At 35.3% G+C, this 22924-nt stretch overlaps 1 protein-coding gene across 1 annotated transcript in view; it reads left to right on the plus strand.

The window, feature by feature from the left end:
• The window catches only part of LOC139936032 (AN1-type zinc finger protein 2A-like), a 91104-nt gene extending 79005 nt beyond the window's left edge, over nt 1-12099 (plus strand). The window contains exons 8-9 of the mRNA XM_071930742.1: nt 2972-3136; nt 6118-12099. Coding sequence (XP_071786843.1) covers nt 2972-3136; nt 6118-6177 — 225 coding nt within the window. The 3' untranslated portion in view covers nt 6178-12099. The remainder of the gene's footprint in view (nt 1-2971; nt 3137-6117) is intronic.
• The last annotated feature ends 10825 nt before the right edge of the window (nt 12100-22924 follow it).

Consider the following 22924-nt stretch of genomic DNA (forward strand, 5'->3'; position numbering starts at 1 on the left):
CTATGATTGCAGAAAGTAGTGCCACAGTGATGGTCAATACACTAAAGCTGCAAAGTTGCATATTCAGCCAAAAAATCTGTTTGACATCCTTGTTGCTAGCGATATATTTTACCAAATACAAAAACTGTTGTAATAAACCACAAGGGCAATTCCATGGTCAGTCGCATTACACTTTTCTGTGTCATTTCTTGATCTTGGTGCTAGTATTTCTATGCGAGATATTATTTCCACTAAGTTTATAGACTATTTTGTACTTGACACCTAAGGCTTTTAAGTGATGATATTAAAAATGCTGTGGGCTTTGTGCTCTGGATGTTATAACTTTGTAAAAAGCAATTAGTTGCATTACACAAAATGGACATGGTAAAAAATACACTTGTCTCAATTCAAAAGTTTCCTCAAACTTAAAAAGCTTGCAAAAGTTTTACTAAATTAAACACACAACTCTTATACATGAGTATCCAACAGGATACTTAAAAACAGTCAGCAACTTGAACTTTTGGGTTTACATGGTAAAACCATGGTCAGTCGCATTACAGTTTTTGCAGTCACTTTAACTAAGCCCAATGGAGCCCAAACTGAGTTCTAATTTGGCAAAATTTTGTTAATTCCTTATCAACAAATTAAATAAATTAATTTCACTTGTTTTTACTAAAATAATCAAGCTTTTTATCTTAAAAGTCATAGAAACAAGGCTACAATGTGTATTTTTAGAGAAGCAAGTTTGCATTTTTCAGAAATATTTTTATTTCCCACTTTACTAAACAATTTTTTGTTAGAGTTGTGCATTTAACAATGTTAAATATCTGGCTGTGTATGTAATGGAACAAAAATGAAATCACAGATTTAAAGTGACTTACATACATAAGTAAACATTTTGTCCCTGAAAATTAAAAGTTTGGGTTATTGTTTAAAAATGGTCTGTGAATTTAAAATGGCCTTGGTTGGTTATTACAGGTTCCTCAATGCAACAAACAATGTGTTTTGTGATGTAAAAAGTGTACAACAACACCAAAAACCTTCTTATTCACAAACCTTATTGACTTTACCTGGATACATTTCACTGCATATTACACCACACACCACTGACCATACATTGCTACCCTGATTTGTAAGGCAGCATTTTGTATTAATTGTGTTTCTTTCTCAAGGAAAATGGTGTCAAGAGGACATCATCTTTTTGTGAGATTTTTCTGTGCTCTTCTTGAAATCCTTGTATCCTTATACATGTAGTTTGTTAACATAACATTTGCTTTTTCAACCCTAGACAGTGGTACAATGTGTGGTTGTGGAGAGTAAATTATTTCAATGCCATTACTTCACTTTTCTACTCAAAATTCTCAGAAATATTGCTTTTCTTTATTTTATTTCATAATAATGTTAACATTAAAGCCATTGGACACTTTCAGTAAACAGTATTGTCCAAAGGCCCACACTTCGTGTATCACAACTTATATATAAAATAACAAACCTGTGAAAATTTAGGCTCAGTCGGTCATCGGAGTCAGGAGAAAATAATGGGAAAACCCATTCTTGTTTCCGCACGTTTCACCGTGTCATCGACATGTGTTCAAAATAAATCCGTAATTTTCGCTATCGAGAATTTATATTGTTTTAATGTTTTCTAAAAAAAGTAAAGCATTTCATGGAACAATATTTCAAGAGAAGTCTTTCATCATTACCTTCTGTAAACCCTGTAAATTATTTGTAAATCTGTGAACTTTTTTTTTTTTTCTGTACCAAAAAGGGAAAAATGGCTTTAAGACTCTGTAAAAATGATGAAACTATAAGTTACAGATTGGAATGGCAACATGTATTATAGTTTTCAGCATGTGGTTTGGTAAAATGCATTGTGGGAAGGGCATGAGTGGCATCTGCAGAGCCCAGATCTCTTAATTCATGTAATATTGTCCTCTATTTTAACTCATAACCAAAATATCCAACTTTGATGAACTCTAAGCGTCCTCCTCTTGAAAACAGATTTGGTCAGTCGCATTACATTGCATGGTCAGTCGCATTACCGGTTAGTCGCATTACACTTTTTAATGACTCATTATTAAATATACCAACTAGAGTGTTGATTTCTTTACTCATTTCAGACTTGGTAATAAGGGTAGAAGCATATTTTGAAATGCCATCAAGATAGTCAGTGGATTGTTCTTGCAATTGAAATAACTTCATCTCTCGGTCAGTCACATTACACCCTGTTTAAGCTCCCACAAGTACACTCACACATTGCTTAAATGAGAAACACAAATTAAAATTTATTCGGGATTTTAAAAAGTTGTACCTGCTGCTAATCACAATTATTTAAATTTTGCTGGAAGAATCTTTGTGGGGGAAAATATTGAACTTTGAAGAACCCACCTGAATGTGCTCACTTTTTAGGGTCTGTTCAAACGTGAGCTGAATTTGTACAAAATGGCACGGAATGTGTAAAAAAAACAAGAATGCATTTTCCTTTCATACGTTAACTATAACTTTCAAGTGGAAAGAATGTTGTGAGACAAAATTTATTTGTTTGTGTCATGTCCATGTTTGCTTGGAATTGTCCACAACATTTATTACCTAATAAACTGAATGTTTTATCATGGGAAAATGAGAACATATTTCGGCCACAGCTTGCGATCTCATGTCAATCTGACAAATGGTGTCTTTACAGTACAACTAAATGTAAGCCGTTACACACAATTCATAATAGCTTTAAAACACAATTGTTGTAGCACATTCATCTGTCTTTGTAATACATGTACCAAGGAGCGCCATTAGTGAGAATTAAGTGAGGTAACAAGCTGTACAAGTAACTAAGTTACAGTTGACCACACCAAACAATTAGTCCACAGGAAATTTAATTCCATCATTTTAATTTACATGCTTGGCTTGCAGATGACATTATGGCAGCTAACAGAATTGATATTTGAGGCCTACATGTATGTAATTGTTTTAAAATGTCTTTATTTGAATCCAACAGTCTGAGGATGAAGCTATGGCTCGTGCTATTCAAATGTCATTGGCTGACCATCAACAGTCAAAACAAGCCTCTAATCAGCAATCACATCAAGAAGAAGAAGATATGGCATTAGCCAAAGCACTTCAGGAAAGCCAATTAGAAGAACGACAAAGACAGAATCAAGTGGTAAGTCTTAACATACTGTTGTCAGTTTTCACTTTAAAAATTTGTACATCATATCACTTTGAAAATATAAGCAGTTTGCTGCCAAGAAGTTTTAAGAAGCGTAATTACTTGTACCTGTAACTTAAGTTGAAAGCAATCGGGATTCCTACCCCCAAATAATCCAAGTTTAAAATGTGTGGGTTTTTTATCCTTTTTTACTCCATGATAAAATCACTGCTTTACCACGATTTGAAAAGCCACTACATGTCGATATTTAAAAAGTAATTCCATTGCCCACTTGTGGTAGAATTTGACCTTTTTGAGTAATTGTTTTCCAAAATACTGTTGCCCCAATGAAACTATGACTTGAGATAGGAAAGACAACAAAGGTTCTGACAATTAGTTCCAGGATTCAATGTCGTCATGTGTGCATGCACTGTGATTTGCAAAACCTTAGTTGTGAGTTACGTATGATCAGATTCCCTTCCATTGAGCTGAATATAATGACTTGCTATGGTGGTAGCATGGCAGCCTGTCCATTCTTGTATGCTACATTTGTACAACAGGACAAAGGTCTCAAATCAGGGGTTAATACAATATCCCCTGAAAAGTTATTTTACTAGACATGTTTTCCAGAACTGTCCCTCTTTGTATACAGGTTTGCATGCTACATCTGGGTTATAATCCAGCTGTCCTATCCACTAAAAGTTGTGAAACATCGGGCATTGAAAAATGTCCTCAACTTATAAGTCTGTCCAAAAACAAATTTGCAATAGACTGTGCAAACCTTGCGCGTATCAGAACGAGACCAAGTCACAGCGACCAAGGTCAAGGCCAAGGCCACAGTGTCCGAGGCCAAGGCCGAGACCAAGGCCAGCTAAATTATTCGATATTATACACACACATACAAGTAGAAAAAGCAAACGTTTACGCAAAGGTGATACTTTGAAACGGTTTTATTAACGGTTTGTACAATTAAATTGACAAACTGTGAGCATAACATGTAGGGGCATATGTTGCCTTGGATTGGGCAAATTAGGCAGTTTTGTGCTGCAAATTAATAGGCCCCTATGATGACTTTCAAACCCAATAATTTTGCATTGGTTACACATTTTTTATAAGCATTAATTCTCTGGTGAAATTGCGGTGTCCATGCCAATTGCCAATCAAAGGCGGTAAAATTGGTTGCAAAAAGACCGATTGCGCTACCAATGTTTACATGTGATCACGTGACCCTACAGTGGGTATAGAAAAACACAGCTTCACAGTAAAGACATGGGAAGACTCGTACCGATGGACCATAATTGGCTGTATTTTCAATTAATAACACTTTATAACTATAAACAGAGCCCGTTTTATAAAGTTGAATATTGTGACAATGATTTAAATCACATTTGCTGTTTGATGTTCCCAGTATTCTACTACAAAAGAGGTTATTTTGAGAGTATGGTTAGACTACGTAAATTACTGAGGGTTAAGCGAGCTCACGTGCCATGGGTTTTGCGTTGTGCACGGCATGGGCGGGGCTGCAATAGGGAGATCGCGAAGTTGTCCTACTCATAGCTGACCGCTACCCCTTCTAATAAAACTTTTGGAGGGTGAACATCAAGGGATTTGCAGTTTCTTGATAACATTTTTATTGAAAATATTGGTAGCAAAATCATTACATTGAGGGCACTGTAAAACCACACTTTCCGTGCACAAACACACGACATTGTGCGAAAATTATCTTGGAATTTCCTATTGGTGGACTGTGTTTTACCAGTTACTGGCATTGTTCAGCCACCGGTAAGTAAGGTCTCATGTTACAAACTCCGGAATATTTTTTCAGTGATTTCGAAAATTTGGTTCTTTTTTGAGCCAAAAATCGCAACAGTCTTTTTAACATACGTTTATATGCAGTACGCTGTGTTTGTTTACATCCAATACCCACTATAGGTCGCGTGACGCACGGAGCGCAATCGGTCTATTGGTGTCTTTGGAAAGGAAATTGCAAAAGCTTTCCAAATCTGCCATTAACTTTTTTGTAGGAACATTTTTACGTTTAACCTTTTGACCTCTAATTTTACCTTATGGATCACGTGATCTGGAGATGAACTGTAGTGAAAGTTTACCCCCATTACATTTGCTCAACATTACCAATTAATTTTGGGCTTGCTTTCAAGCTCCACTCGAAGTTGCCCCTATACTAATTTAACATACATGTTCATACCTATGTAAATCATGCTTTTGCTTGTATTTGAATAGTCCTTGCAAGCAATTTTCTGTAGAACAAAATCCACAAATTTGTCGGTCATCGTTTAAAAACTATTTCTGTGACGTCACTCTATTGTTGAAAGTGTAGATTATTTTGACAAATCTACACTTCGTTGCGAATCTACAGTTGAGTGTGGATTCATTACAAATTTTAATAGTAGTTCAACTCAGAAAAATACTGTCTTTCCAAACTGAAACATAACATGAAATGCAGCACTAACATAGCTGAATATAATGTTATCTTTCAATTGACAAAAACATTTTCCAGTTGAGAAAAATGACAATTTATTTTTAGCTGAACAAACTGACTTTGTACTTGATATTGTTGCAAGCACTAAAATATACCTAAATATTTTGGTAAAATAGTTTTAAAATGTGCCAATCGCCGTTTCACAACGTATACGAAAATAGTCTAACTAGAGTTCTTACAATAGGGATGATCCAATTCATTGAAACTGTTACACAATCAATGGGGGAAATAGTTTAAGTCAGAGAATTTACTCGTAGATTCGCGACTACAATGTAATGGCTCATACATTCTATTCACGAATCTACACTTGCTCGTCCATCCTCCTTAACGGAACAAGAATTTATGGTGGTCTACAAATCAAGTGTTGTATTGTGCAAATACTCCAACAAGACCTATTTGTAGCTGGTGTTCATGTTTTTAAAACCTCATTATCTAGGCCAGTTTGATTGGTTTTCTAGCAATTATTTAATTGACATGTTTTTGTATGTATTTCCAGGCAGGACGTTCGCCAGGACGCTCTCAGAGTACCGATGTATCCAGGTGTAATATTTCTTAATCAGTTTAGTTATAAATGTCTGTTTTACCTGGTTAGTTCCGTTCTGCTAAAATATAATACCAAGTTAACAGGTTATCTTGCAGATCAGTAATGTATAAGGGGTGGAATTTTTTTTCTTTCTTTTTTCTTAATGGGTCTTTGTCCCTTTTTCCCAAAGAAACAAACAAACAAACACAATGTCCACAGATTAAACCTACACCGGTTTAAAGGTAACGATAGTACAAAACTTCCTTTAAAGTATCACTTACTGAGGTGCTGTAGTTTCTGAGAAATAATTTTCGTTTTGTCAGTTTTAGCATGAAAGCAGTTACCCTAACTGGTTTTTACGTTTTTGAAACAAATTTTCGTCTCAATAGATGAAAATTATTTCGAGACCTAAAGTTTAGAATTTGAGATCTCAAAATCAAGCATCCGAAAGAACACAACTCTGTGTGACAAGGGTGTTTTATTTCTTTCATAGTTATCTCGCAACACCGACGACCAATCGAGCTCAAAGTGAGAAGCCTGGTCTTTGACCAGTTTTCTCACTTGTTGTATCTCAAAATATGCATACACTAACAAACCTGTACAAATTTGAACTCAATTGGTCGTCGAAGGTGCGAGATAACTATGAAAGAAAAAGAAAAAACACCCTTGTCAAACGATGTTGTGTGCTTTTTAGATGCTTGATTTCGAGACCTCAAACTCTAAATCTGAGGTCTCAAAATCAAATATGTTGGAAATGTCTTTCTCAATGTTTTAATTAGTCGTCAAGGTCGTGCTAATAATTATTTTTAGAAGTGTCCACTGCCATTAAAATCAAAATATTGTATGTACATTTGTTTTCAAAGAAAGCGTGACGAAACTAAATGTTTTAAGTTTGCTCAACTTTTATGAAACCAATATTGCAAATCCGAAAGCAACTAAGTGTACTGAAGCTGCTTGTTCAAACTCAGGGTGATACAATAATAAGAACACTTCAAAGTGAAAGTAGATAAAGAACTCTTCAAATTATTCTCAGAGTTCTGAGATATTTTTTAAATCTGCTCAGATTGAGCTGAGATCAAATCTGTACTAAGAAACATGGGTGTTCTGAAGCTACTCGTTGAATCAACGTAAGATCTGAGATGATCATTTTTTAAATCTGCTCTCATTGAACTGAAATTAATTCTGTTCTACGAAACATGGGTGTTCTGAAGCTACTGGTTGCATCTAAGTGAGATCTGAAATGACCATTGTTTCAAATTGCTCAGATTGATCTGAGATTAATTCTGTACTGAGAAACATGGGTGTTCTGAGGTTACTCGTTGAATCTAAGTGAGTTCTGAGATGATCATTTTTTTTTCAAATTGCTTTGATTGAGCTGAGATTTCTGAAGCTACTGGTTGAATCTAAGCCAGATCTGAAATGATCAATTTTTAAATCTGCTCAGATTGAGCTGAAATTAATTATGTATTAAAAACCATGGGTGTTCTGAAGCTACTGGTTGAATCTAAGTGAGATCTGAGATGATCAATTTTTCTAATTGTTTAAAGTGACCTGAGATTAATTCTGTACTAAGAAACATTGGTGTTTTGAAGTTACTCGTTGAATCTAAGCCAGATCTGAGATGATCATTTTTTCAAATTGCTCAGATTGAGCTGATATTAATTCTGTACTAAGAAACATGGGTGTTTTGACACTACTGGTAAAATTAAATCTGAGCCAGATCTGAGATGATTATTTTCGAAATCTGCTCAGATTGAGCCAAGATTAATTCTTTACTAAGAAACCTGGGTGTTCTGAAGCTACTGGTTGAATCTAAATGAGATCTGAGATGATCAATTTTTCAAATTGACCTGAGATTAATTCTGTACTAAAAAACATGGGTGTTCTGAAGTTACTCGTTGAATCTAAGTGAGATCTGAGGTGATCATTTTTTCAAATTGCTCAGATTGAGCGGAGATTTATTGTGTACTAAGAAACATGGGTGTTTTGAAGTGACTTGTTGAATCTAAGCCAGATCTGAGATGATCATTTTTTAAATCTGCTCAGATTGAGCTGAAATTAATTCTGTACTATGAAACATTGGTGTTTTGACACTACTGGTTAAATTAAATCTAAGCCAGATCTGAGATGACTATTTTTTCAGATCTCACTTAGAATCAACGAGTAGCTTCAGAACACCCATGTTTCTCAGTACAGAATTAATCTCAGATAAATCTGGGCAGTTTGAAAAAATTGATCACCTCAGATCACTTTTAGATTCAACCAGTAGCTTCAGAACACCCATGTACAGAATTAATCTCAGATCAATCTGAGCAGATTTCAAAAATGGTCATCTCAGATCTCACTTAGATTCAACGAGTAGCTTCAGAACACCCATGTTTCTCAGTACAGAATTAATGTCAGCTCAATCTGAGCAGATTTAAAAAATGGTCATCTCAAATCTGGCTTAGATTCATGTTTCTTAGTACAGAATTAATCTCAGATCAATCTGAGCAGATTTAAAAAAAAGTCATCTCAGATCTCACATAGAATCAACGAGTAGCTTCATTACACCCATGTTTCTCAGTACAGAATTCTCTCTCAGCTCAATCTGAGCAGATTTCAAAAATAGTCATCTCAGATCTCACTTAGAATCAACGAGTAGCTTCAGAACACCCATGTTTCTCAGTACAGAATTAATTTCAGCTCAATCTGAGCAGATTCCACAAATGGTTATCTCAGATCTCACTTAGAATCAACGAGTAGCTTCAGAACACCCATGTTTCTTAGTACAGAATTAATCTCAGATCAATCTGAGCAGATTTAAAAAATGTTCAGCTCAGATCTCACTATGATTCAACCAGTAGCTTCAGAACACCCATGTTTCTCAGTACAGAATTAATCTCAGATCAATCTGAGCAGGTTTCAAAAATGTTCATCTGAGATCTCTTTTAGATTCAACCAGTAGCTTCAGAACACCCATGTTTCTTAGTACAGAATTAATCTCAGATAAATCTGAGCAGTTTGAAAAAATTGATCACCTCAGATCTCTTTTAGATTCAACCAGTAGCTTCAGAACACCCATGTTTCTTAGTACAGAATTAATCTCAGATCAATCTGAGCAGATTTCAAAAATGGTCATCTCAGATCACTTTTAGATTGAACCGGTAGCTTCAGAACACCCATGTTTCTTAGTACAGAATGAATCTCAGCTCAATCTGAGCAGATTTCAAAAATAGTCATCACAGATCTCACTTAGATTCAACCAGTTGCTTCAGAACACCCATGTTTCTCAGTACAGAATTAATTTCAGAACACCCATGTTTCTTAGCTTATTTATTTTGCTTTCATTTACAGGTTTTCAGCTCTTTTCTCCCAGATCTCAATTAATTAATTATTTAACATCCCTGGACATCAATCATTTCCCCAATTGAGTTATTTCAATTGTTTTAAATTAATGTCACTAACAAATTTTCTGGGCCTCATTTTGGTCATTTACTACGTCTTCAGAGCTTAGACAGGCTTTATGAATGAACTTTACAAAAAAGGATATTGTTGACAAGAGACACACATTAAGATTTTTTTAATTTCTTCTCTTCATATCATAATGACACATTTCTAGTACAATACTCATTGTTTTTATGATGAATTATGTTACTCTCTTGAAAAGGCCCTTTTAATTCCCCAAACAATTCAATTTAAAACAATAATAAAATGTGCCGCATAACCTGTGCCTGGCGTATCCCCAAAAAGTCTTGACGTATTCTCACGTATCCACCTGTAACATACATAACTTCATTTTAAGTTAGTGATACGCTATCAATTCATTAGTCATACGCTTTGTATACGTTCAGTACGCTATGGATGCGATTCTGGGAAGTTGGGCACTCTTGGACTTTTAAAATGCTCGAACTAGTTTCTGTAGGCCTATACGCCGGCATAGGATAAGGCGATACGCCATGGTGTGACAGGGGTCGATTTCACAAAGAGTTAGGACTAGTCCTAACTTGGGACTAGTCCTAGGAGATATACAAATTACATGGATAGTCCTAAGTTAGGACGAGTAACTGGTCCTAACTTGAGATAAGACTAGTCCTAACTCTCTGTGAAATCCACCCAAGGACCTTTAACAATTTCAAAGATATAAAGATTTTACAAAATTGAATGAAAATAATATAAATCTAGTTCCCAAACTGTCTTTCTGGTACCACAGTAACTGATGGGTTAATTCAATTCTCAAATAAATTGTTGCACATTTATTTTTAAGGTTTATATTTTGGTAAGGCAAAAGCTTACTTTTTACACATTGTACTTGTGCAGAATTCTCTTCTTGTTTTTTCTACTTTTCTATTGAAAATGATGATTCAGACAACATTTTGTTTAAATTAGTTATCATCAGAATAAACATCCCCATCAGAGTCCTTTGAAGCCACTCCACAACTGGCACAAAAGCATAGGTCTGTGCAGGGGAAACTGATTTGTTGACAGGAACATCTTCTGTGTGATCTTTTCCTTTACATACTTTCTTCTTCAATCTGCATGATACACTGTACCGGGAGCACGTTCAGCTGAGGCGTTTCAGAATCACCAGTGTCAGAGCGTAGCAACCTTTTGATCGTGGTTCACCTTCAGTTGTCTCGTTGCTAATGGCATCACTATTCTCGCTTTCTACAAGCGAATTAGAAAAGCATACTCAATGACTGAACAGACAGTACACAAAATAAAAACAATTTGTAGGAAAAGCAAACACGTACAGTTTTGGTGAAGGTACAATATTACAATAACAACACAGAAAAGCAATCAGCAGATCAACTCATTGTTCCTTAATTGTAGTACACATCCAATCCAAAGTTTATTTAGGCAGTATGAATTTCTCATGCTTATCCAAGTGGCATGCATTAGTCAACTTGTGCCCAATTATTAAAGGTCAATCCATACAAAACATACGATAAAGAGCACTGGAAAGCTTTTGATATAAAGAGGACATTTTTACCCAATACTTTGAACTTTTCATTATCTTGTAGCAAATTCTTGCAAAAATTTACACAGATTTTATATATAGATTTTTTTTATTTAATGGGGATACTGGTCCTGTTCACAAATACCAACAGTTTGCCATATATTCATTTGATTTTTTCCCCTCGTTTTCCTTAAAACAAAAGAAAAGAATGTTAGAAGGTTACGCACAGTATTTCTTCTGGTGGACGAGAGTAATGAACAAGTTATTTTTTTTACCTTCAATTTTTGTTCTACTTTAGCTTTCTCAGATTAGTTTCTGCCTTTCTTTGTTTCTCCTACTACCTGCACGCTTCATTGTCAGCGAAAAGTGTTGATAGCACTAACCCAGAGCGGACACGTCATACTGAAAAGAAAAGAAATACAAATAAATGAGGCCCTAGTTTACTCATCTTATTTGAAAACAAAATTAGGCTTGTTCCCCTTAGTTTAAATACAAAATTTGAATTTTAATACCACATCTCAAAGAAATCTGGTTGTTTGCCTCTAGAGTTTTAATAAAGATGGGGATGTTATTTATTATTATTCAAGCATACTTCATCACGTGATTAGTATGGGGGTCTTGGGGTACGTGTATGTACCCTTGCCCTTCCTCCACTTCGGTGTTTTAGTTTAGTAAGGGCCAATATAATTTTTCCTGAATCGTGTAAATTTTTAATCGGCCTAGTGCATTGAATATTTAATGCTTTTTTGTTTTTCATACTGTAGTCTGTACATGTAATTGTAATTACTTATTGTAACAGTGCATGTATGAATATGATGTATGTTTTTTGTTATTATTTTAAGTATTAAGTAAATAACTAAAACCAATGTGTGTCATCATCATGATTCATCACCAAAATGTGTATCCTCATCATGTGATCGTGACTCGGATTTCGTTTCATTTATTTGAGAGATCGGAGCATTTCATTTTGTTTAACTTCATGACTTGACAAAATAAAAATAAAATAATGATTATAACTGCTTTGTTTCGAATTGAAGCACAACTTATTCTGGAAATAAATGTTGCCTAAATACCTTCAACTTCCACTAGTACATCCATGGTACTCCAACCAGCAGCTGCCGCTGTGCTTTCTGGTGAAATTGGATCGGAAGGTCTTGTCTTTTGTTTGTAGGTCGCTGTCATGTCATCATCCATCATGTCCATGGCGTCCAAGCATACACATTTTCACATGTCACGATGATCATGATGTTTTTCCTAACCACTGCTGGGCCAACGAACTCCTGCCAGCGATAACTATTTTCCCTAACTAGCTCGGAGTTAATTTATGTTGTGTTCATGTAACATAAAACGAGCCGATCTTCGCAACTTTCTTTCCTTCACACAGGACGAAGTTTCCTGAGAAGCGTAGACGACATCTTTCTGAAACCCTTCTCGAAACCACGGCTTCGGCTCCGGATGCTAGCTTGGCCCGCGGTTGTTTTGGCAATTGTGCGTGCTTTGCGTACGCGCTTAGTCAGGGCTTCAGACGAGATAAGGGAGCCTGAAGCTGAATCCAACGCACACGCTGTCGATTTGAAAAGGGCCACAAAACCACAGGACTTCGAAACAAGCTCTTTCATTGGTCCACACATCCGCATGCATGTCATATGCGCTATGATTGGCCGAGCTTATAAGTCATCTATTTTTTTGTTCCACGTTCAGCCATTTATTATCGCTGTATTATTGTGCTTCATTTCGCGAATAAATCTATACTGTGCGAGTTTTGTGCTTGACGACTTATTTTGGGATTTTGGGTGGTCAGTTGAATTTTCTTCAAATTTTGAGACCAAATGTAAGTAGTTGTGTAGAGTAGAGCACTGAAAAGCAGAATTTGGAGCATCATCCCACGGTCTACATGTTTGTCAGTACAGAATTAATCTCGGCTCAATCTGAGCAGTTTTCAAAAATGGTCATTTCAGATCTCGCTTAGAATCAATGAGTAGCTTCGGAACACCCACGTTTCTTAGAACAGAATGAATTTCAGCTCAATCTGAGCAATTTGAAAAAAATAATCATCTCAGATCTCTCTTAGAATCAACCTGTAGCTTCAGACTACAGTCATTTGACCAGTTCGGGATCATTGACCAGTTCGGGATCACTTCAACTTTGCAATAACCAAATAGTTATATCACTTCTCATTATTACCAATTTCTGTTGATAAATGTGAAGATTAACACCCATTAAATCAACAAACCCAAAATAAGGTGCCAAACATCATCAGCAAATAAATTATGGCTGTTTTCCTGAAGGTTGTCTGGGAAATTTATCATTTTTTTGTTTAAAAATGTTGGTTGAAAAACACTGTTAAAACTTCTTACCTTTAGAATTGGAGTGCCGGGGCAAAAAATATTTATGTAAAATGATAAAAATGTGTAAACAAACAATCCTGTAAATACTGTGCAGACATCTTGTTTTTTTGAGGAGATGAAGTTACCAAAATCTTCTTTAGGGGGGCAACTTACCCTTGACCAGTTCGGGATCACTCAACATCTCATTGCGTCAAATGGTGCTGCACTAACTTACTAAGTATGGTAAAATCATACTACTGCAGTAGAAAGTTTATTCAGATGATTTTGAGAAACATTACTTCAACAAATCCTTATAGATTTTTTTTTTTTTTGAGAAATTTAAACTTGAAGGGGTCAATAATGCTTTTTAGGTTCGCTTCACTTTTTCATTTGCCTTTGCTGTTGTTTTGTGGTTTTGTCACTGGGTTTTTGCGCTGCTATTGAAGACACTTGCATGACATTCACTAAACAAATGAAGTCCAAGTCCATGCCAACACACCTCTGAAGTTTTGTGTCCTTGAGAGACAGTTTTATGAATGGGAGTATGCGTTTGCAATAAAGGGCACTCTACTGATTCAGAATAGATTCAACTGATCCTGAACTGGTCAAACAGGTGACATTACTTTTCTTAAAGCCTCTTCAAAAGAACTAATCTTTTTTGTCAGTGAATACTTGGTGAGTTTTATGTCATGTTTAGGTAAACTGATAAACTTTTTTGTTTAAAATATCAAAGACATTGCAACAAAAAACAATGTGAATTCAAAAAGTGATCCAGAACTGGTCAAACGACTGTACCCATGTTTCTCATTACAGAATTAATTTCAGCTCAATCTGAGCAATTTGAAAAAAATGGTCAGATCAAATCTCACTTAGAATCAACGAGTAGCTTCAGAACGCCCATGTTTCTCAGTACAGAATTAATCTGAGATCAATCTGAGCAGATTTCAAAAATGGTCATCTCAGATCTCACTTAGAATCAACGTGTTCTGAAGAACACCCATGTTTCTTAGTACAGAATTAATCTCGGATCAATCTCAGCAGATTTAAAAAATGTTCAGCTCAGATCTCACTATGATTCAACCAGTAGCTTCAGAACACCCATGTTTCTTTATACAGATTTAATATCAGATCAATCTGAGTAGTTTGAAAAAATTGATCACCTCAGATCTCTTTTAGATTCAACCAGTAGCTTCAGAACACCCATGTTTCTTAGTACAGAATTAATCTCAGCTTTGAGATTCAACCAGTGGCTTCAGAACACCGACGTTTCTTAGAACAGAATTAATTTCAGCTCAATCTGAGCAATTTGAAAAAAATCATCTCAGATCTCTCTTAGAATCAACCTGTAGCTTCAGACTACCCATGTTTCTCATTACAGAATTAATTTCAGCTCAATCTGAGCAACTTGAAAAAAATGGTCAGATCAGATCTCACTTAGAATCAACGAGTAGCTTCAGAACGCCCATGTTTCTCAGTACAGAATTAATCTGAGATCAATCTGAGCAGATTTCAAAAATGGTCATCTCAGATCTCACTTAGAATCAACGTGTTCTGAAGAACACCCATGTTTTTTAGTACAGAATTAATCTCGGATAAATCTGAGCAGATTTAAGAAAATGTTCAGCTCAGATCTCACTATGATTCAACCAGTAGCTTCAGAACACCCATGTTTCTTAGTGCAGAATTAATCTCAGATCAATCTGAGCAAATTTTAAAAATGATCATCTCAGATCTCACTTAGAATCAACGAGTAGCTTCAGAACACCCATGTTTCTTTAAACAGAGTTAATCTCAGATCAATCTGAGCAGTTTGAAAAAATTGATCACCTCAGATCTCTTTTAAATTCAACCAGTAGCTTCAGAACACCCATGTTTCTTAGTACAGAATTAATCTCAGATCAATCTGAGCAGATTTCAAAAATGGTCATCTCAGATCTCACTTAGAATCAACGAGTAGCTTCAGAACACCCATGTTTCTCAGTACAGAATTAATCTCAGCTCAATCTGAGCAATTTGAAAAAATTGATCACCTCAGATCTCTTTTAGATTCAACCAGTAGCTTTAGAACACCCATGTTTCTTAGTACAGAATTAATCTCAGCTCAATCTGAGCAGATTTCAAAAATAGTCATCTCAGATCTCACTTAGATTCAACCAGTAGCTTCAGAACACCCAAGTTTCTTTATACAGATTTAATCTCAGATCAATCTGAGTAGTTTGAAAAAATTGATCACCTCAGATCTCTTTTAGATTCAACCAGTAGCTTCAGAACACCCATGTTTCTTAGTACAGAATTAATCTCAGCTCAATCTGAGCAGATTTCAAAAATAGTCATCTCAGATCTCACTTAGATTCAACCAGTAGCTTCAGAACACCCAAGTTTCTTTATACAGATTTAATCTCAGATCAATCTGAGTAGTTTGAAAAAATTGATCACCTCAGATCTCTTTTAGATTCAACCAGTAGCTTCAGAACACCCATGTTTCTTAGTACAGAATTAATCTCAGCTCAATCTGAGCAGATTTCAAAAATAGTCATCTCAGATCTCACTTAGATTCAACCAGTAGCTTCAGAACACCCAAGTTTCTTTATACAGATTTAATCTCAGATCAATCTGAGCAGTTTGAAAAAATTGATCACCTCAGATCTCTTTTAGATTGAACCAGTAGCTTCAGAACACCCATGTTTCTTAGTACAGAATTAATCTCAGCTCAATCTGAGCAGATTTCAAAAATAGTCATCTCAGATCTCACTTAGATTCAACCAGTAGCTTCAGAACACCCAAGTTTCTTTATACAGATTTAATCTCAGATCAATCTGAGTAGTTTGAAAAAATTGATCACCTCAGATCTCTTTTAGATTGAACCAGTAGCTTCAGAACACCCGTGTTTCTTAGTACAGAATTAATCTCAGCTCAATCTGAGCAGATTTCAAAAATGGTCATTTCAGATCTCACTTAGAATCAACGAGTAGCTTCAGAACATCCAGGTTTCTTTATACAGAATTAATCTCAGATCAACTTGAGCAGTTTGAAAAAATTGATCACCTCAGATCTCTTTAAGATTCAACCAGTAGCTTCAGAACACACATGTTTCTTAGTACAGAATTAATCTCAGATCAATCTGAGCAGTTTGAAAAAAATTTATCACCTCAGATCTCTTTTAGATTCAACCAGTAGCTACAGAACACCCATGTTTCTTAGTACAGAATTAATCTCAGATCAATCTGAGCAGATTTCAAAAATGGTCATCTCAGATCTCACTTAGAATCAACGAGTAGCTTTAGAACAACCAGAATTACAAAATTATTTTCAGATCAATCTGAGTACTTTGAAAAAATTTATCACCGCAGATCTCTTTTAGATTCAACCAGTACCTTCAGAACACCCATGTTTCTAAGTACAGAATTAATCTCAGATAAATCTGAGCAGTTTGAAAAAATTGATCACCTCAGATCTCTTTTAGATTGAACCAGTAGCTTCAGAACACCCATGTTTCTTAGTACAGAATTAATCTCAGCTCAATCTGAGCAGATTTCAAAAATAGTCATCTCAGATCTCACTTAGATTCAACCAGTAGCTTCAGAACACCCAAGTTTCTTTATACAGAATTAATCTCAGATCAATCTGAGTAGTTTGAAAAAATTTATCACCTCAGATCTCTTTTAGATTCAACCAGTAGCTTCAGAACACCCATGTTTCTTAGTACAGAATTAATCTCAGATCAATCTGAGCAGTTTAAAAAAAATAATCACCTCGGATCTCTTTTAGATTCAACCAGTAGCTTCAGAACACCCATGTTTCTTAGTACAGAATTAATCTCAGATAAATCTGAGCAGTTTGAAAAAATTGATCACCTCAGATCTCACTTAGATTCAACCAGTAGCTTCAGAACACCCATGTTTCTTAGTACAGAATTAATCTCACATCAATCTGAGCAGTTTGAAAATATTTATCACCTCAGATCTCTTTTAGATTGAACCAGTAGCTACAGAACACCCATGTTTCTTAGTACAGAATTAATCTCGGATCAATCTGAGCAGATTTCAAAAATGGTCATCTCAGATCTCACTTAGAATCAACGAGTAGCTTCAGAACACCCATGTTTCTCTATACAGAATTAATTTCAGATCAATCTGAGCAGTTTGAAAAAATTGATCACCGCAGATCTCTTTTAGATTCAACCAGTAGCTCCAGAACACCCATGTTTCTTAATACAGAATTAATCTCAGATAAATCTGAGCAGATTTCAAAAATGGTCATCTCAGATCTCACTTAGAATGTACGAGTAGCTTCAGAACACCCAAGTTTCTTTATACAGAATTAATCTCAGATAAATCTGAGCAGTTTGAAAAAATTGATCACCTCAGATCTCTTTTAGATTGAACCAGTAGCTTCAGAACACCCATGTTTCTTAGTACAGAATTAATCTCAGCTCAATCTGAGCAGATTTCAAAAATAGTCATCTCAGATCTCACTTAGATTCAACCAGTAGCTTCAGAACACCCAAGTTTCTTTATACAGAATTAATCTCAGATCAATCTGAGTAGTTTGAAAAAATTTATCACCTCAGATCTCTTTTAGATTCAACCAGTAGCTTCAGAACACCCATGTTTCTTAGTACAGAATTAATCTCAGATCAATCTGAGCAGATTTCAAAAATGGTCATCTCAGATCTCACTTAGAAACAACGAGTAGCTTCAGAACACCCAAGTTTCTTTATACAGATTTAATCTCAGATCAATCTGAGTAGTTTGAAAAAATTGATCACCTCAGATCTCTTTTAGATTCAACCAGTAGCTTCAGAACACCCATGTTTCTTAGTACAGAATTAATCTCAGCTCAATCTGAGCAGATTTCAAAAATGGTCATTTCAGATCTCACTTAGAATCAACGAGTAGCTTCAGAACATCCATGTTTCTTTATACAGAATTAATCTCAGATCAATCTGAGCAGTTTGAAAAAATTGATCACCTCAGATCTCTTTTAGATTCAACCAGTAGCTTCAGAACACCCATGTTTCTTAGTACAGAATTAATCTCGGATCAATCTGAGCAGTTTGAAAAAAATAATCAACTCAGATCTCTTTTAGATTCAACCAGTAGCTTCAGAACACCCATGTTTCTTAGTACAGAATTAATCTCAGATAAATCTGAGCAGTTTGAAAAAATTGATCACCTCAGATCTCACTTAGATTCAACCAGTAGCTTCAGAACACCCATGTTTCTTAGTACAGAATTAATCTCAGATCAATCTGAGCAGTTTGAAAAAAATTATCACCTCAGATCTCTTTTAGATTCAACCAGTAGCTTCAGAACACCCATGTTTCATAGTACAGAATTAATCTCAGATCAATCTGAGCAGATTTCTAAAATGGTCATCTCAGATCTCACTTAGAATCAACGAGTAGCTTCAGAACACCCAAGTTTCCCTACACAGAATTAATCTCAGATAAATCTGAGCAGTTTGAAAAAATTGATCACCTCAGATCTCTTTTAGATTCAACCAGTAGCTTCAGAACACCCATGTTTCTTAGTACAGAATTAATCTCAGATAAATCTGAGCAGTTTGAAAAAATTGATCACCTCAGATCTCTTTTAGATTCAACCAGTAGCTTCAGAACACCCATGTTTCTTAGTACAGAATTAATCTCAGATCAATCTGAGCAGATTTCAAAAATGGTCATCTCAGATCTCACTTAGAATCAACGAGTAGCTTCAGAACACCCAAGTTTCTTTATACAGAGTTAATCTCAGCTCAATCTGAGCAATTTGAAAAAATTGATCACCTCAGATCTCACTTAGATTCAACCAGTAGCTTCAGAACACCCATGTTTCTTAGTACAGAATTAATCTCAGATCAATCTGAGTAGTTTGAAAAAATTTATCACCTCAGATCTCTTTTAGATTCAACCAGTAGCTTCAGAACACCCGTGTTTCTTAGTACAGAATTAATCTCAGCTCAATCTGAGCAGATTTCAAAAATGGTCATTTCAGATCTCACTTAGAATCAACCAGTAGCTTCAGAACATCCATGTTTCTTTATACAGAATTAATCTCAGATCAATCTGAGCAGTTTGAAAAAATTGATCACCTCAGATCTCTCTTAGATTCAACCAGTAGCTTCAGAACACCCATGTTTCTTAGTACAGAATTAATCTCAGATCAATCTGAGCAGTTTGAAAAAAAGTTTATCACCTCAGATCTCTTTTAGATTCAACCAGTAGCTACAGAACACCCATGTTTCTTAGTACAGAATTAATCTCAGATCAATCTGAGCAGATTTCAAAAATGGTCATCTCAGATCTCACTTAGAATCAACGAGTAGCTTTAGAACACCCATGTTTCTTTATACAGAATTAATTTCAGATCAATCTGAGTACTTTGAAAAAAATTATCACCGCAGATCTCTTTTAGATTCAACCAGTAGCTTCAGAACACCCATGTTTCTAAGTAAAGATTTAATCTCAGATAAATCTGAGCAGTTTGAAAAAATTGATCACCTCAGATCTCTTTTAGATTCAACCAGTAGCTTCAGAACACCCATGTTTCTTAGTAAAGAATTAATCTCAGCTGAATCTGAGCAGATTTCAAAAATGGTCATCTCAGATCTCACTTAGAATCAACGAGTAGCTTCAGAACACCCATGTTTCTTTATACAGAATTAATTTCAGATCAATCTGAGCAGTTTGAAAAAATTGATCACCGCAGATCTCTTTTAGATTCAACCAGTAGCTTCAGAACACCCATGTTTCTTAGTACAGAATTAATCTCAGATAAATCTGAGCACTTTGAAAAAATTTATCACCTCAGATCTCTTTTAGATTCAACCAGTAGCTTCAGAACACCCATGTTTCTTAGTACAGAATTAATCTCAGCTCAATCTGAGCAGATTTCAAAAATAGTCATCTCAGATCTCACTTAGATTCAACCAGTAGCTTCAGAACACCCAAGTTTCTTATTACAGAATTAATCTCAGATCAATCTGAGTAGTTTGAAAAAATTTATCACCTCAGATCTCTTTTAGATTCAACCAGTAGCTTCAGAACACCCATGTTTCTAAGTACAGAATTAATCTCAGATCAATCTGAGCAGTTTGAAAAAAATAATCACCTCAGATCTCTTTTAGATTCAACCAGTAGTTTCAGAACACCCATGTTTCTTAGTACAGAATTAATCTCAGATAAATCTGAGCAGTTTGAAAAAATTGATCACCTCAGATCTCACTTAGATTCAACCAGTAGCTTCAGAACACCCATGTTTCTTAGTACAGAAATAATCTCAGATCAATCTGAGCAGTTTGAAAAAATGTATCACCTCAGATCTCTTTTAGATTCAACCAGTAGCTTCAGAACACCCATGTTTCATAGTACAGAATTAATCTCAGATCAATCTGAGCAGATTTCAAAAATGGTCATCTCAGATCTCACTTAGAATCAACGAGTAGTTTCAGAACACCCAAGTTTCTTTATACAGAATTAATCTCAGATAAATCTGAGCAGTTTGAAAAAATTGATCACCTCAGATCTCTCTTAGATTCAACCAGTAGCTTCAGAACACCCATGTTTCTTAGTACAGAATTAATCTCAGATCAATCTGAGCAGTTTGAAAAAATTTATCACCTTGATCTCTTTTAGATTCAACCAGTAGCTTCAGAACACCCATGTTTCATAGTACAGAATTAATCTCAGATCAATCTGAGCAGATTTCAAAAATGGTCATCTCAGATCTCACTTAGAATCAACGAGTAGCTTCAGAACACCCAAGTTTCTTTATACAGAATTAATCTCAGATCAATCTGAGTAGTTTGAAAAAATTGATCACCTCAGATCTCTTTTAGATTCAACCAGTAGCTTCAGAACACCCATGTTTCTTAGTACAGAATTAATCTCAGATAAATCTGAGCAGATTTCAAAAATGGTCATCTCAGATCTCACTTAGAATCAACGAGTAGCTTCAGAACACCCAAGTTTCTTTATACAGAATTAATCTCAGATAAATCTGAGCAGTTTGAAAAAAATAATCACCTCAGATCTCTTTTAGATTCAACCAGTAGCTTCAGAACACCCATGTTTCTTAGTACAGAATTAATCTCAGATAAATCTGAGCACTTTGAAAAAATTTATCACCTCAGATCTCTTTTAGATTCAACCAGTAGCTTCAGAACACCCATGTTTCTTAGTACAGAATTAATCTCAGCTCAATCTGAGCAGATTTCAAAAATAGTCATCTCAGATCTCACTTAGATTCAACCAGTAGCTTCAGAACACCCAAGTTTCTTATTACAGAATTAATCTCAGATCAATCTGAGTAGTTTGAAAAAATTTATCACCTCAGATCTCTTTTAGATTCAACCAGTAGCTTCAGAACACCCATGTTTCTAAGTACAGAATTAATCTCAGATCAATCTGAGCAGTTTGAAAAAAATAATCACCTCAGATCTCTTTTAGATTCAACCAGTAGTTTCAGAACACCCATGTTTCTTAGTACAGAATTAATCTCAGATAAATCTGAGCAGTTTGAAAAAATTGATCACCTCAGATCTCACTTAGATTCAACCAGTAGCTTCAGAACACCCATGTTTCTTAGTACAGAAATAATCTCAGATCAATCTGAGCAGTTTGAAAAAATGTATCACCTCAGATCTCTTTTAGATTCAACCAGTAGCTTCAGAACACCCATGTTTCATAGTACAGAATTAATCTCAGATCAATCTGAGCAGATTTCAAAAATGGTCATCTCAGATCTCACTTAGAATCAACGAGTAGTTTCAGAACACCCAAGTTTCTTTATACAGAATTAATCTCAGATAAATCTGAGCAGTTTGAAAAAATTGATCACCTCAGATCTCTCTTAGATTCAACCAGTAGCTTCAGAACACCCATGTTTCTTAGTACAGAATTAATCTCAGATCAATCTGAGCAGTTTGAAAAAATTTATCACCTTGATCTCTTTTAGATTCAACCAGTAGCTTCAGAACACCCATGTTTCATAGTACAGAATTAATCTCAGATCAATCTGAGCAGATTTCAAAAATGGTCATCTCAGATCTCACTTAGAATCAACGAGTAGCTTCAGAACACCCAAGTTTCTTTATACAGAATTAATCTCAGATCAATCTGAGTAGTTTGAAAAAATTGATCACCTCAGATCTCTTTTAGATTCAACCAGTAGCTTCAGAACACCCATGTTTCTTAGTACAGAATTAATCTCAGATAAATCTGAGCAGATTTCAAAAATGGTCATCTCAGATCTCACTTAGAATCTACGAGTAGCTTCAGAACACCCAAGTTTCTTTATACAGAATTAATCTCAGATAAATCTGAGCAGTTTGAAAAAAATAATCACCTCAGATCTCTTTTAGATTCAACCAGTAGCTTCAGAACACCCATGTTTCTTAGTACAGAATTAATCTCAGATAAATCTGAGCAGTTTGAAAAAATTGATCACCTCAGATCTCACTTAGATTCAACCAGTAGCTTCAGAACACCCATGTTTCTTAGTACAGAATTAATCTC

The sequence above is a fragment of the Asterias amurensis genome, chromosome 4, assembly GCF_032118995.1.
Source record: "Asterias amurensis chromosome 4, ASM3211899v1".
NCBI lineage: Eukaryota > Metazoa > Echinodermata > Asteroidea > Forcipulatida > Asteriidae > Asterias > Asterias amurensis.